We start from the raw sequence: 14274 nt of genomic DNA, 5'->3' as shown, positions 1-14274 counted from the left end.
GACAAGTCTAAGTGCCCTTTGTAAACAAGAGGCTGTAATACAAGGTGCCACATTTAGCAGGTTTCACTAAATGTAAGTACATTAAAGACAGTTTTACAAACACACCATCGGAAGCTGGGAAAGAGAAATTAGCTTTTACGCTTTGTTAGTAATCGTGAAGATAATAACAGTAATACTTAATGAAATATTTGAAAAGAAAATATTGATTCCATTCAGTATGAATGTGTTTGTGTATTCGCTGCACTACAGTATGACTACACGGTATTGTTCGATGTAGGCCCACAGGCGCACGTCAAACTGACGGGTCTGTTTACTAATATTTTTTTCAAATGTCAGTATTAAAGGCATATTGTCACAGACCACTGACCTATTTAATAGTCTACCAAAGTATTACCTGAACAAATATAATTTGATTTGTCCCTAAATTTACTTTATTCAACCATCTTCATAACCACCATACTCCATTTATTAATGACATTTTGTAAAAATAATTCAAAAACTAAAATTGCCAAGAGGGATGAAATGTATTTCACTCCATCATGGTTCAGTTAAGGTGATGTGATAGCAAAATTTGGTTTCCAACAATTACTGTAATTTTTATTTATTATCCATATTTAGATAAATAAGGTCCTTAAATCTGTGACAGTATGCCTTTAAGCACTAAGTTAAACACTTTTTGTGTATATATGTATAATTTTCTCTCCATCTTTCGGTCTCTGCCAGTCTTTGTCTCCATTAATTCATCCATACATCTATCCATCCACCTTAAAAACACACCCACCCATACCCACCCAAGCGAAAAACCTACCCACCCAAAACCCACACACCCATCCATCTATTGATCCATCAATCCATCCAACTATCCATCCATATTTCTTTCTCCATTTCTGTTTCTGCCAGTCTTTTTCTCCATCCATCCATCCATCCATCCATCCATCCATCCAACCAACCAACCATCCATCCATCCATCCATCCATCCATCCATCCAACCATCCATCTATAACAGATAAGACTGAAAATAAAATAGTGTAAGTCCTTTCTGACTTTCTAATCATGTGGATGTCATCCGATAACGTTTAATTATAATTAAGTGCTTCGTACTAGTAGTATATCATACTGATCCACTGTCTGAAAACTATTACTGAATTAACCAATGAAAGAAGTAAAGTATCATGTTGTTATTTTCAGATTTAATTAAACCCACTGCTCCTATAATATGAAAAATGATTTTATTATAAATTTAAAATTTAAATATAAATACCCCTTCACCGGAGAGCTGACAAATGTATTGTTCACGGGTCTAATCCACAAAGCTTTCTTCAGCAACACCACATCGTCTTAACAAGTATTTCTGTATTGCACTGCGAGATTGTAAAGTTGTGCGAGTTTAGTCATTTATTAGGCACCTGAGGGTGGGACTTATCCCAGTGGTAAAAGGACTCGATTGATGTGCAGTTGGTCTGGGATTGATTCCATCAGTGGGCCAATTGGGCTATTTCTTGTTTCAGTCAGTGTGCCATGACTGGTATATCAAAGGCCGTGGTATGTGCTATCCTAAAAGATCCCTTGCTACTGATATAAAAATTCAGCAGGTTTCCTCTCTAAGACTATGGGCCAAATTGACAAAGCCTGTTTTTCTTAAACGCAGGTGTTTAAGCTTTGTAAATGTATGTACATGTGGTTACACACATATAATCAAAATCAAGCTTTGTAAATGTATGTGCATGTGGTTACACACATATAATAAAAATCAAGCTTTGTAAATGTATGTACATGTAGTTACACACATATAATCAAAATAAAGCTTTGTAAATTCGGCCATTAATGTAAAAATTACCAAATGTTTGACATCCAATAGACAATGATTAATAAATCACTGTGCTCTAGTGGTGTCATTAAACAAAATAAACTTTATTAGGCACCTGACGTGATCAATGAACATATTCACCTTATAGTCTTCACTCCGTGCACTCAACCATTTCAATTACAGTGTCACAGCTGTAATGGGCTGTTCACAACTTCATAAACGAGTAAATGGTTCTGGCATGAAAATAGGATGAAAACTACTTTTGCAATTTAACAACTAATGGCTGCTTATTTAACAACTAATGGCTGCTTATTTAACAACTAATGGCTGCTTATTTAACAACTAATGGCTGCTTATTTAACAACTAATGGCTGCTTATTTAACAACTAATGGCTGCTTATTTAACAACTAATGGCTGCTTATTTAACAACTAATGGCTGCTTATTGTAAGAGCATGCAATCCTACTTTTAGTGTGACCCACTTTTGATAATAGCTGGAGTTTCTGATTAAAGCGTAGAGATCGGAAAGTAGCCTTTATCAGGTTAATAAAAGTGAATTATAATGATGAAATAGCGTTATTTTCTTATGGTTTAATCAAACCCAGTTTCACACACTAATGTAAATGATATCAGTGAAAAGAAATGACTATTTTCTTAATGCCACCTCAGCACATGTTACTAACATGTGCTGAGGTGGCATTAAGAAAATAGTCATTTCTTTCTAACATGATGTTAGTGTTGGTTCCTAACAAAGTGATTTCAACAGTTGCTTCATACAGAGACAGGGGCTTCACATAGCCCAGTGGTAAAGTACTCTTTTCATGCATGGTTGGTCTAGGATTGATCCACGTTGGTGGCTCATCGGTCTATTACATGTTCCTGACAGTGCACTACGACTGGTATAGCAAAGGCAATGGTATGTGCTATTCTGGCTGTAGGAAAAGATCTTTTGCTACTAATGGAAAAATGTAGCCGGTTTTCTGTCTAAGATTATAAGTCAAAAATACTAAATGTTTGACATTCAATAGCTCATGATTAATAAATCAATATGCTCTAGTGGTGTTGTTAAACAAAACAAACTTTAGATAGAAAGAAAGAAAGAAGAAATCTGCTGCTGGCACTTAGGCTACTTGTACCACTAAAGCAGTAAAGAATCGTTTATATGCACAAAGACAGGAACTTACATACCTCTACCTTTAATGTATCAATCATATGGCACTGGTTGGAATGGGAAAACCCCAAGTCCATCAAGGGTTATCGATTCTACAACCCATTGCACCTGAAGCAAGTGATCTACCACTGAGCTACATCCTGCCCCCACTCCCATACACTAGTTGAAAGTTAAAGTTTGTTTTGTTTAACGACACCACTAGAGCACATTGATTTATTAATCATCGGCTATTGGATGTCAAACATTTGGTAATTTTGACATAGTCTTAGAGGAAACTCGCTACATTTTCACATTAATTAGTAGCAAAGGATATTTTATAAGCACCATCACACAAACTGGGTAGCACATACCACAACCTGTGATATACAAGTTGTGGTGCATTGGTTGGAATGAGATTGACCGTGCATCAGGTGAGCACTTGACCAGTGAGCTACGTCCCGCCCTCCTCCGCTAGTTGACACATGTAAATGTCTGTAATAATTAGAATGATATTGACCGTGCATCAGGTGAGCACTTGACCAGTGAGCTACGTCCAACCCTCCTCCACTAGTTGACACATGTAAATGTCTGTAATAATTAGAATGAGATTGACCGTGCATCAGGTGAGCACTTGACCAGTGAGCTACGTCCCACCCTCCTCCGCTAGTTGACACATGTAAATGTCTGTAATAATTAGAATGAGATTGACCGTGCATCAGGTGAGCACTTGACCAGTGAGCTACGTCCCACCCTCCTCCGCTAGTTGACACATGTAAATGTCTGTAATAATTAGAATGAGATTGACCGTGCATCAGGTGAGCACTTGACCAGTGAGCTACGTCCCACCCTCCTCCGCTAGTTGACACATGTAAATGTCTGTAATAATTAGAATGATATTGACCGTGCATCAGGTGAGCACTTGACCAGTGAGCTACGTCCAACCCTCCTCCACTAGTTGACACATGTAAATGTCTGTAATAATTAGAATGATATTGACCGTGCATCAGGTGAGCACTTGACCAGTGAGCTACGTCCCACCCTCCTCCGCTAGTTGACACATGTAAATGTCTGTAATAATTAGAATGAGATTGACCGTGCATCAGGTGAGCACTTGACCAGTGAGCTACGTCCCACCCTCCTCCGCTAGTTGACACATGGCCTCAGATTACAGTTATCTTCCCATTTGGTTGTCGAAAATCCGGAAGTTTGACCGCGCAAGTAGTCTGCTGTTTGACTGTGATTATTTCATGGCAGACAGCTATGAAGTGGCAACTGTTTGACTGAAGTGACAGGGGATAGCATGTAGTTTGTAAACATGTGTAACTTGTTGACATTGAAGACTTGTTTGTGGTAATTCCGGCCCATGCAAAAGTAGTGCTTTTTGTGTAAAATGGGTGTACTCCGGCCTGGTTTAGAGGGTGTGTCTGTTTAAACCAATATGCTGGGAGAAAGAGCTGGACAACAGGGGTTGTCCTTTTCAGGGTATGTGTCCCCCATGCAGGCAAAGGTACATACAAAACTTCACGGGCCTGCTGATATTAATAAAAATGTTATAGCCACTAAGGCTATATAGAAACATATAGCGAAATTAATTGTGGTCTGAGGCCTGATATAGTTCACACATTACACCGGTTAAATGCTTGATTCTGATGAAAGTATTATAACCAGAGAGGTGAAATTACACAGACTGATTGTGCATACCACAAGGAATATGAAAACTAATTTATTTATTTTCTAAATATTTTATTAAATTAAAAAACATTTTTTTTGAATTTATTAAAAATTAAAATTAAAATTTTCAACTTTTAAATTTCAGTATCCTCCAAAATAGCATAAAATGACCTCTGATGTCACTACAGTTTGTTGCAATATTTTTTTTAACAGTTTTGAGCTAATAATTTGGTAAAAAAGAGCAAAAGTTGGATTTTGTTAGTCAATATTGAGATTTTAATTTTTTTTACATATTGAATTTTAATGAGTTTCTCAATTATTGCAATTGGACAGAAGATCTAAATATAATGAATATATCACTACTAAATGTAATTAAACACTTTAAATAACTAGTATACAGTTTTTAACAAGATTAAGTACTCTAATAATACATTTCACCTACATTTATGTAAATTACACACTTCAGTCATTTTTCAAAAATGGTCTTTTATCCTTAGAAAATCTAATAGGCTAATATTCTATGCTGTCTGAATGTATTTATTGTGTTCAGTAATCAGATGCTGGTATACTTGTCAAGTTTATTGCAGAAAATGTGCCAAAAATGTTAACATTTGGCTTGTAATACATATGGCAGAATAATCCATAATGCATATTCAGTGGTCATTACTACAAACATCCTTCCAATCAAGAAATACTACACTGAGGTATCCCAGACACTGGCACATGACTACACTTGTTAACAGTTATCACTGGAAACTGAAAAATATGGTGCAAGTACCTCTTGGTAGGATTTATATCAGCATTTTGTAACAAAATCTTCATTTTCAAAGTTGTCGTCAACAAAAAAAATATTATGGTGTATACCTATGTAATATCTGTAGGGCATATTCATATTAATATGCATTTATATGGACTGTTTTGCCTTTTACAAAGTGGCTACATGTCTAATACAGTAAATGAAGTAGATTAAGTAAATACAGCAGGTCAAAATTGAATATGAGGCCTATCATGTCTAATTTTCCCTGAAATTAGTGTGTAAACATTTGTTGCAAATGGCCCCAATTTTGTGACTTTCACCATCCCTCTGACACATTTCTAATAATGTATCATGAATTCAGTCACCATATCTTTACTAAGCCTCCACTTATCATATCTAAAATGCAAAATTTTACAGTTTTAGATTTTTTTGTTTTTCAAAAATTTAAATTTAAGTTTAATATTTAATTAAAAATGAAGTAAAATCTAATGATTGATTTTTTTTTCTTTAAATATTTCAAAATCTTTCCAAGACAACACTGTGCAGATAGAACATATGTAGAAGAAAAAATAGCTGCTCATTGTATGAAGAAATTCCAAAATTTGATAAAGTTATTACATTTTGAAGTTGGTGTCCCTCAAGTTTCCATTGCTAAAATTGGCCATGGCAAGGCACTGTGGTAGGTGTTTTAACACAGCCTCTGTATACTCTCAGTTTAAAGGTGACATACCGATACTTACCGAGCATTGCTTTAATATGTATATCATTGGAATGCATTAGTGTGGGCCAGTTTTTAGGGGAAAAAATGGACTGATAGGCCTCAGATTACAGTTATCTTCCCATTTGGTTGTCGAAAATCCGGAAGTTTGACCGCGCAAGTAGTCTGCTGTTTGACTGTGATTATTTCATGGCAGACAGCTATGAAGTGGCAACTGTTTGACTGAAGTGACAGGGGATAGCATGTAGTTTGTAAACATGCGTAACTTGTTGACATTGAAGACTTGTTTGTGGTAATTCCGGCCCATGCAAAAGTAGTGCTTTTTGTGTAAAATGGGTGTACTCCGGCCTGGTTTAGAGGGTGTGTCTGTTTAAACCAATATGCTGGGAGAAAGAGCTGGACAACAGGGGTTGTCCTTTTCAGGGTATGTGTCCCCCATGCAGGCAAAGGTACATACAAAACTTCACGGGCCTGCTGATATTAATAAAAATGTTATAGCCACTAAGGCTATATAGAAACATATAGCGAAATTAATTGTGGTCTGAGGCCACATGTAAATGTCTGTAATAATTAGAATGAGATTGACCGTGCATCAGGTGAGCACTTGACCAGTGAGCTACGTCCCGCCCTCCTCCGCTAGTTGACACATGTAAATGTCTGTAATAATTAGAATGAGATTGACCGTGCATCAGGTGAGCACTTGACCAGTGAGCTACGTCCCGCCCTCCTCCACTAGTTGACACATGTAAATGTCTGTAATAATTAGAATGAGATTGACCGTGCATCAGGTGAGCACTTGACCAGTGAGCTACGTCCCGCCCTCCTCCACTAGTTGACACATGTAAATGTGTGTAATAATTAGAATGAGATTGACCGTGCATCAGGTGAGCACTTGACCAGTGAGCTACGTCCCGCCCTCCTCCACTAGTTGACACATGTAAATGTCTGTAATAATTATAAAACATGCTGTGAATATTATGTAGCATTACATATGATTAATACCTCTGATTCCTAACAATAAAAATAGAAATGTTGTTACACACAAGTAAAATAAACTGACTTTAATGTTATCGGGTTGTATTCATGATTTACAGGGTGACATACGATAGATTGTTTACTTGAGCCATGATGGGTCATACGTACGACTGATCACTCTAGGTAAAACCTGTTGGATGTTTACCATTCCCACTGGTTCCAAAAGCTGAGATATTTGCTGTCCTGTATAACCAAGCATACTGTGCCCACAGAGAAAGACTCTAGGATTTCAACAATAAAAAGACTAAAAAAACCTCCAAAAACCCCAACAACAATAACCTCTCCTATGAATTATTTCACATTTTACTGATTCAGTAGCCATTCTTAGCAACCATTGACAAACATGACATGAAAATTTGTATATAACAAATAGTCTGGACCATTTTATGTTGTTTTGTCAAATGCGTGTCTTACATCAACATGTGATGTGTGAAAAAGACATTTTCAATCAATGCTTTGCAATTCCTGGAATCAAATCTTCACCCAATAAATATAAAGAAAATCACTCAAACAAAATGTTAAAAAAAAATCTCACAAAATTTTTACTTTGCTTCAAAATATTCTGAGTGCTTTTCCCAGTCAATATAAGAAAATATCACAAATAAAACTTTAGAACGAGACATCTCACAGAACTTTATATTCCTTTAATTAAAAATACTTTGTGTTCTTGTACCTTACACCTTACCCACCCATGTAACTATTTTTATACTTACTGTATCACGAACATGATTAGTTTGCTAGTTTCCCTATCATTTTACTAAAAAATATTGATCCAATCATTATATTTTTATTTGCCTTTGCATTTCTATAGCAGAGCCAAATTAATATTATTCAAAATCTGTTTCCAAGGTGATACTTACTTGGAGTTTTCTTTATGTTTACTGTTAATATAGTGTATTGTGCCAAATGTTAATAATATGATAGTTACCACATGGAGACACATAATGGAAACACCAGGAGCAATGATACCACGTAGCCGATGATTATGTTACTAAGAATGTCATTTTGAATCATGTTTTATGGATTTTTCAATCCGAGAAGCAGTGGACGAGTTTTAGAAATAATAATCCATCTTACTTACTGATCATTAGTTTAAAATCAATAGTTTTGTTCACACTTTGCCTCAAGGATAAAGTGATATATATATAAAAGTTATTTTTTAAAAACATTTTTAGTTCCATTGTAGAAGATCTTCTGTTGAGTTAAATATAAGAATAATGATAAAATGGCGGATTTAGTAAAAACTAAAATCTTTCAGACTGGTTACCTGACTTGCTCTCAATATGCTAAATACACTGAAACATGTCCTGCACTCAAATTGTTATGACCAATTTATCGAAGGTCATGGCATGTGCTATCATATCCAAAGGATTTTGTAGCAAATAGTTTACACACATCAGCCCTCCTTTTCATCATTTCTGGTAGTCATAGGCTAATGATACATAATACATACAAAAATACTTGAAAACTTGCATTAAATAAACCAAGTAATATTATAACACTAAAACATGTTCCACAATCAACTGGCTTATATAACTAATATGGTGTTAACACTGAAACATGTTCCATAATCATCTGGTTTATATAACTAATATGGTGTTAACACTGAAACATGTTCCATAATCAATGGCTTGTAAATAATATGGTGTTAACACTGAAACATGTTCCAGAATTATTTGGTTTATATAACTAATATGGTGTTAACACTGAAACATGTTCCAGAATCAACTGGCTTTATATAACTAATATGGTGTTAACACTGAAACATGTTCCAGAATCAACTGGCTTATATAACTAACATGGTGTTAACACTGAAACATGTTCCATAATCATCTGGCTTATATAACTAACATGGTGTTAACACTGAAACATGTTCCATAATCAACTGGCTTATAACTAATATGGTGTTAACACCGAAACATGTTCCATAATCAACCGGCTTTATAACTAATCTGGTGTTAACACTGAAACATGTTCCATAATCAACTGGCTTTATATAACTAATATTGTGTTAACACTGAAACATATTCCATAATCAACTGGCCTATAACTAATATGGCGTTAACACTGAAACATGTTCCATAATCATCTGGTTTATAACTAATATGGTGTTAACACTGAAACATGTTCCATAATCAACTGGTTTATAACTAATATGGTGTTAACACTGAAACATGTTCCATAATCATCTGGTTTATATAACTAATATGGTGTTAACACTGAAACATGTTCCATAATCATCTGGTTTATATAACTAATATGGTGTTAACACTGAAACATGTTCCACAATCAACTGGCTTATAACTAATATGGTGTTAACACTGAAACATGTTCCATAATCAACTGGCTTATAACTAACATGGTGTTAACACCAAAACATGTTCCATAATCAACTGGTTTATAACTAATATGGTGTTAACACTGAAACATGTTCCATAATCAACTGGCTTTATATAACTAATATGGTGTTAACTACTGAAACATGTCATATGGTGTTAACACTGAAACATGTTCCATAATCAACTGGCTTATATAACTAACATGGTGTTAACACTGAAACATGTTCCATAATCATCTGGCTTATATAACTAACATGGTGTTAACACTGAAACATGTTCCATAATCAACTGGCTTATAACTAATATGGTGTTAACACTGAAACATGTTCCACAATCAACTGGCTTATAACTAATATGGTGTTAACACTGAAACATGTTCCATAATCAACTGGCTTATAACTAATATGGTGTTAACACCAAAACATGTTCCATAATCAACTGGTTTATAACTAATATGGTGTTAACACTGAAACATGTTCCATAATCAAATGGCTTGTAAATAATATGGTGTTAACACTGAAACATGTTCCAGAATTATCTGGTTTATATAACTAATATGGTGTTAACACTGAAACATGTTCCATAATCAACTGGCTTTATATAACTAATATGGTGTTAACACTGAAACATGTTCCATAATCAACTGGCTTTATATAACTAATATGGTGTTAACACTGAAACATGTTCCAGAATCAACTGGCTTATATAACTAACATGGTGTTAACACTGAAACATGTTCCATAATCAACTGGCTTATAACTAATATGGTGTTAACACCGAAACATGTTCCATAATCAACCGGCTTATACTAATCTGGTGTTAACACTGAAACATGTTCCATAATCAACTGGCTTTATATAACTAATATTGTGTTAACACTGAAACATATTCCATAATCAACTGGCCTATAACTAATATGGTGTTAACACTGAAACATGTTCCATAATCATCTGGTTTATAACTAATATGGTGTTAACACGGAAACATGTTCCATGATCAACTGGCTTATAACTAATATGGTGTTAACACCGAAACATGTTCCATAATCATCTGGTTTATAACTAATATGGTGTTAACACCGAAACATGTTCCATAATCAACTGGCTTATAACTAATATGGTGTTAACACCGAAACATGTTCCATAATCAACCGGCTTATAACTAATCTGGTGTTAACACTGAAACATGTTCCATAATCAACTGGCTTTATATAACTAATATGGTGTTGACACCAAAACATGTTCCATAATCAACTGGTTTATAACTAATATGGTGTTAACACTGAAACATGTTCCATAATCATCTGGTTTATATAACTAATATGGTGTTAACACTGAAACATGTTCCATAATCATCTGGTTTATATATCTAATATGGTGTTAACACTGAAACATGTTCCATAATCATCTGGTTTATATAACTAATATGGTGTTAACACTGAAACATGTTCCACAATCAACTGGCTTATAACTAATATGGTGTTAACACCGAAACATGTTCCACAATCAACTGGCTTATAACTAATATGGTGTTAACACCGAAACATGTTCCAAAATCAACTGCCTTAGAACTAATATGGCGTTAACACCGAAACATGTTCCACAATCAACTGGCTTATAACTAATATGGTGTTAACATTGAAACATGTTCCACAATCAACTGGCTTATAACTAATATGGTGTTAACACCGAAACATGTTCCACGATCAACTGGCTTATAACTAATATGGTATTAACACTGAAACATGTTCCATAATCAACTGGCTTATAACTAATATGGTGTTAACACCAAAACATGTTCCATAATCAACTGGTTTATAACTAATATGGTGTTAACACTGAAACATGTTCCACAATCAACTGGCTTTATATAACTAATATGGTGTTAACACCGAAACATGTTCGATAATCAACTGGCTTATAACTAATATGGTGTTAACACTGAAACATGTTCCATATAATCAAATGGCTTGTAACTAATATGGTGTTAACACTGAAACATGTTCCACAATCAACTGGCTTTATATAACTAATATGGTGTTAACACCGAAACATGTTCGATAATCAACTGGCTTATAACTAATATGGTGTTAACACTGAAACATGTTCCATATAATCAAATGGCTTGTAACTAATATGGTGTTAACACTGAAACATGTTCCATATAATCAAATGGCTTGTAACTAATATGGTGTTAACACCGAAACATGTTCCACAATCAACTGGCTTATAACTAATATGGTATTAACACTGAAACATGTTCCATAATCAACTGGCTTATAACTAATATGGTGTTAACACCAAAACATGTTCCATAATCAACTGGTTTATAACTAATATGGTGTTAACACTGAAACATGTTCCACAATCAACTGGCTTTATATAACTAATATGGTGTTAACACCGAAACATGTTCGATAATCAACTGGCTTATAACTAATATGGTGTTAACACTGAAACATGTTCCATATAATCAAATGGCTTGTAACTAATATGGTGTTAACACTGAAACATGTTCCATAATCATCTGACTTGTAATAATAGACAAAAAGGGCCTTTTCAAATTAAAAAGACCTTTTTTTTTGTAGCTTAACCCTACCTTCACTAAGATCGACAACAGTCACTCTTTGTTTTGGCTTCATACACAATAAATATAACATATGCAATTTGGGTTTTTTATATGATATATCTGATGAAAGGTACTTTTTAGTTCTTTCATCTTTTAAAACTTCAACTTAATATTTTGTCAAAAACTATGAAAAATAAAAACATACCGACCTGCAAACGGCATTGTCTGCTCAATACAGAACTTGGAATAATTTTTTACAGAGATCAAGGTGACAAAGCATTGTAATAATATACCAGGGTAGCTAATTTTGAATTTTAATGACATTATTTTTCCAATGAATTATTATTTAATTTCCAATAAAAAAATTGTACTCTTTATGAAATATGGATTTGAAGTGAAATTACAGTAAGATATATTATATTTATTGTGTATGAAAGCCAAAACAAGGGTGCGGAATATGACTGTTTGACCTTAGATAAAAAAAACTTATTCTTCTGAAAACTTTCACTTTGGATATAACAAGTTCTGGTTGTCAGTCCTTAAAGATTGGTGGGGGGGGGGGGGTTTGGGGGGTGATGGTTTGGGTTATGTCATATCCTTGGTATAAAATGAAAAACCTAAATACTGTAAATCATAAAATATTAGCAATCTTAAAATTTAGAGAAATCCCAATAAGTGACATATTAGCGACATAGAACTTTAGTGAGGTCGTCAGCTGCAATAATACTTTTGACGTATGCAGAGAACTTTAGGTGAAAATTGCATGTTAACTAGCTATTGTTGGATGGTTTATCGCACAAACATTGTTTGCAACAGTCTAGATCTGTTGTATGTCTCTTTAAATTTAGCGGTCTAGGATCGGTCTCCATCAGTGGGCCTATTGGGCTATTTCTCACTCTAGCCAGTGCACCATGCCTGGTATATCAAAGGCCATTGGTATGTGCTATCCTGGCTATGGGATGGTGCATATAAAAGATCCCTTGCTAATAATGAACAAACTCAACAGGTTTCCTCTTTAAGACTATATGTCAAATTACCAAATGGTTGACATCCAATAGCCAATGACTGATAAATCAATGTGCTCTAGTAGTGTTGTTAAACAAAAAAACCTAACTAAACTAACTAACTGTAAATTAAGATATTATACATATTCCTATAAGCCAGTTGATTATGGACCATGTTTCAGTGTTAACACCATATTACTTATAAGCCAGTTGATTATGAAACATATTTCAGTGTTAACACCATATTAGATTAAGATATTATACAGTTAACATGACCAACCTGTTTCTGTTCGTACTTGAGGGCCAGCTTGAGCCTGGACAGATGCAGCTTGTCTTTATCAAACTCCTCCTCCTCCTCGTCGTCATCGTCACTGTCGCTCTCGGAGACCTTGTTGAGGATGGCGATCACCTCCTCGCTGCTGCGGCACTGGTCGAGGAGGTCACAGGCGTACTTCTTGCACTGCTGACTCAGCTCGTTGTACGAATCCTTGAACTCGTTCTCACGCAGCGCCAGCTTCTGCAGCTCCCACGACAGCTTGAATGCCGTCAGCACTGGGTCGGGGCTCGTGATGGAAATCCACGCGGGGCTGGCCAGAGCCTTGTACGTGTTGATGCGCAGCAGGGAGTGCCGCAGACTGTCTGCGTGCACCTGGATCTGGCAGCGCTTGCAGGAGCACGACAGCTGGTGCGGCCGGTTGATGATGGCCCCATGCAGCAGCAGGAGCTGGAGGATCTCGAACTGGTTGCAGTGGGCGGCGAAGATGACGGGGGAGATGTCCGGCGAGTAGTCGTAGCTCTCCTCCCCAACCCGGAACGCCTTGCTCCAGTCGGAGCCGAGCATGTCACGCGATATGGTCGGGTGTTCGATCAGCATCTCCACTATCCGGTACACGCCTTCCTGGATAGCATAGAGGAGTGCATCCCCGATCTTCACGCTGTCCTGCTCCAGCAGCAGCTCGACAATCTCCGTGTTTTCGTTGTCAACGGCGATCTGGATGGCGGTGCGCCCCATCATGTCAGTGCAGTTCACGTTGACGGGTGTGGGACCATGCAGACAGCGGATCATCGTCAGTTTGTCACCCTTCTCAGCTGCATCGAGGAACTGTCTCTCCTGAGGGTCCATCTTGTTGCCGTGTTTGATCGTCTGGAGAGGGATGTCTATGGTCCTGGCCGAGCTATGTGAACTGTTCCGCTTCCCACTGCTTCTGTGATACACCATGTTCCT

General features: G+C 36.0%; 1 protein-coding gene across 1 annotated transcript in view; it reads right to left on the bottom strand.

The window, feature by feature from the left end:
• The window catches only part of LOC121374365 (transient-receptor-potential-like protein), a 52091-nt gene extending 37817 nt beyond the window's left edge, over positions 1–14274 (bottom strand). Inside the window, exon 1 of the mRNA XM_041501468.1 lies at positions 13330–14274. Within this exon, the coding sequence (XP_041357402.1) occupies positions 13330–14268 (939 nt within the window). The 5' untranslated portion in view covers positions 14269–14274. The remainder of the gene's footprint in view (positions 1–13329) is intronic.

This window comes from Gigantopelta aegis, chromosome 6 (genome assembly GCF_016097555.1).
Source record: "Gigantopelta aegis isolate Gae_Host chromosome 6, Gae_host_genome, whole genome shotgun sequence".
Classification (NCBI taxonomy): Eukaryota; Metazoa; Mollusca; class Gastropoda; order Neomphalida; family Peltospiridae; genus Gigantopelta; species Gigantopelta aegis.
This window is presented reverse-complemented; position numbering and strand designations above follow the sequence as displayed.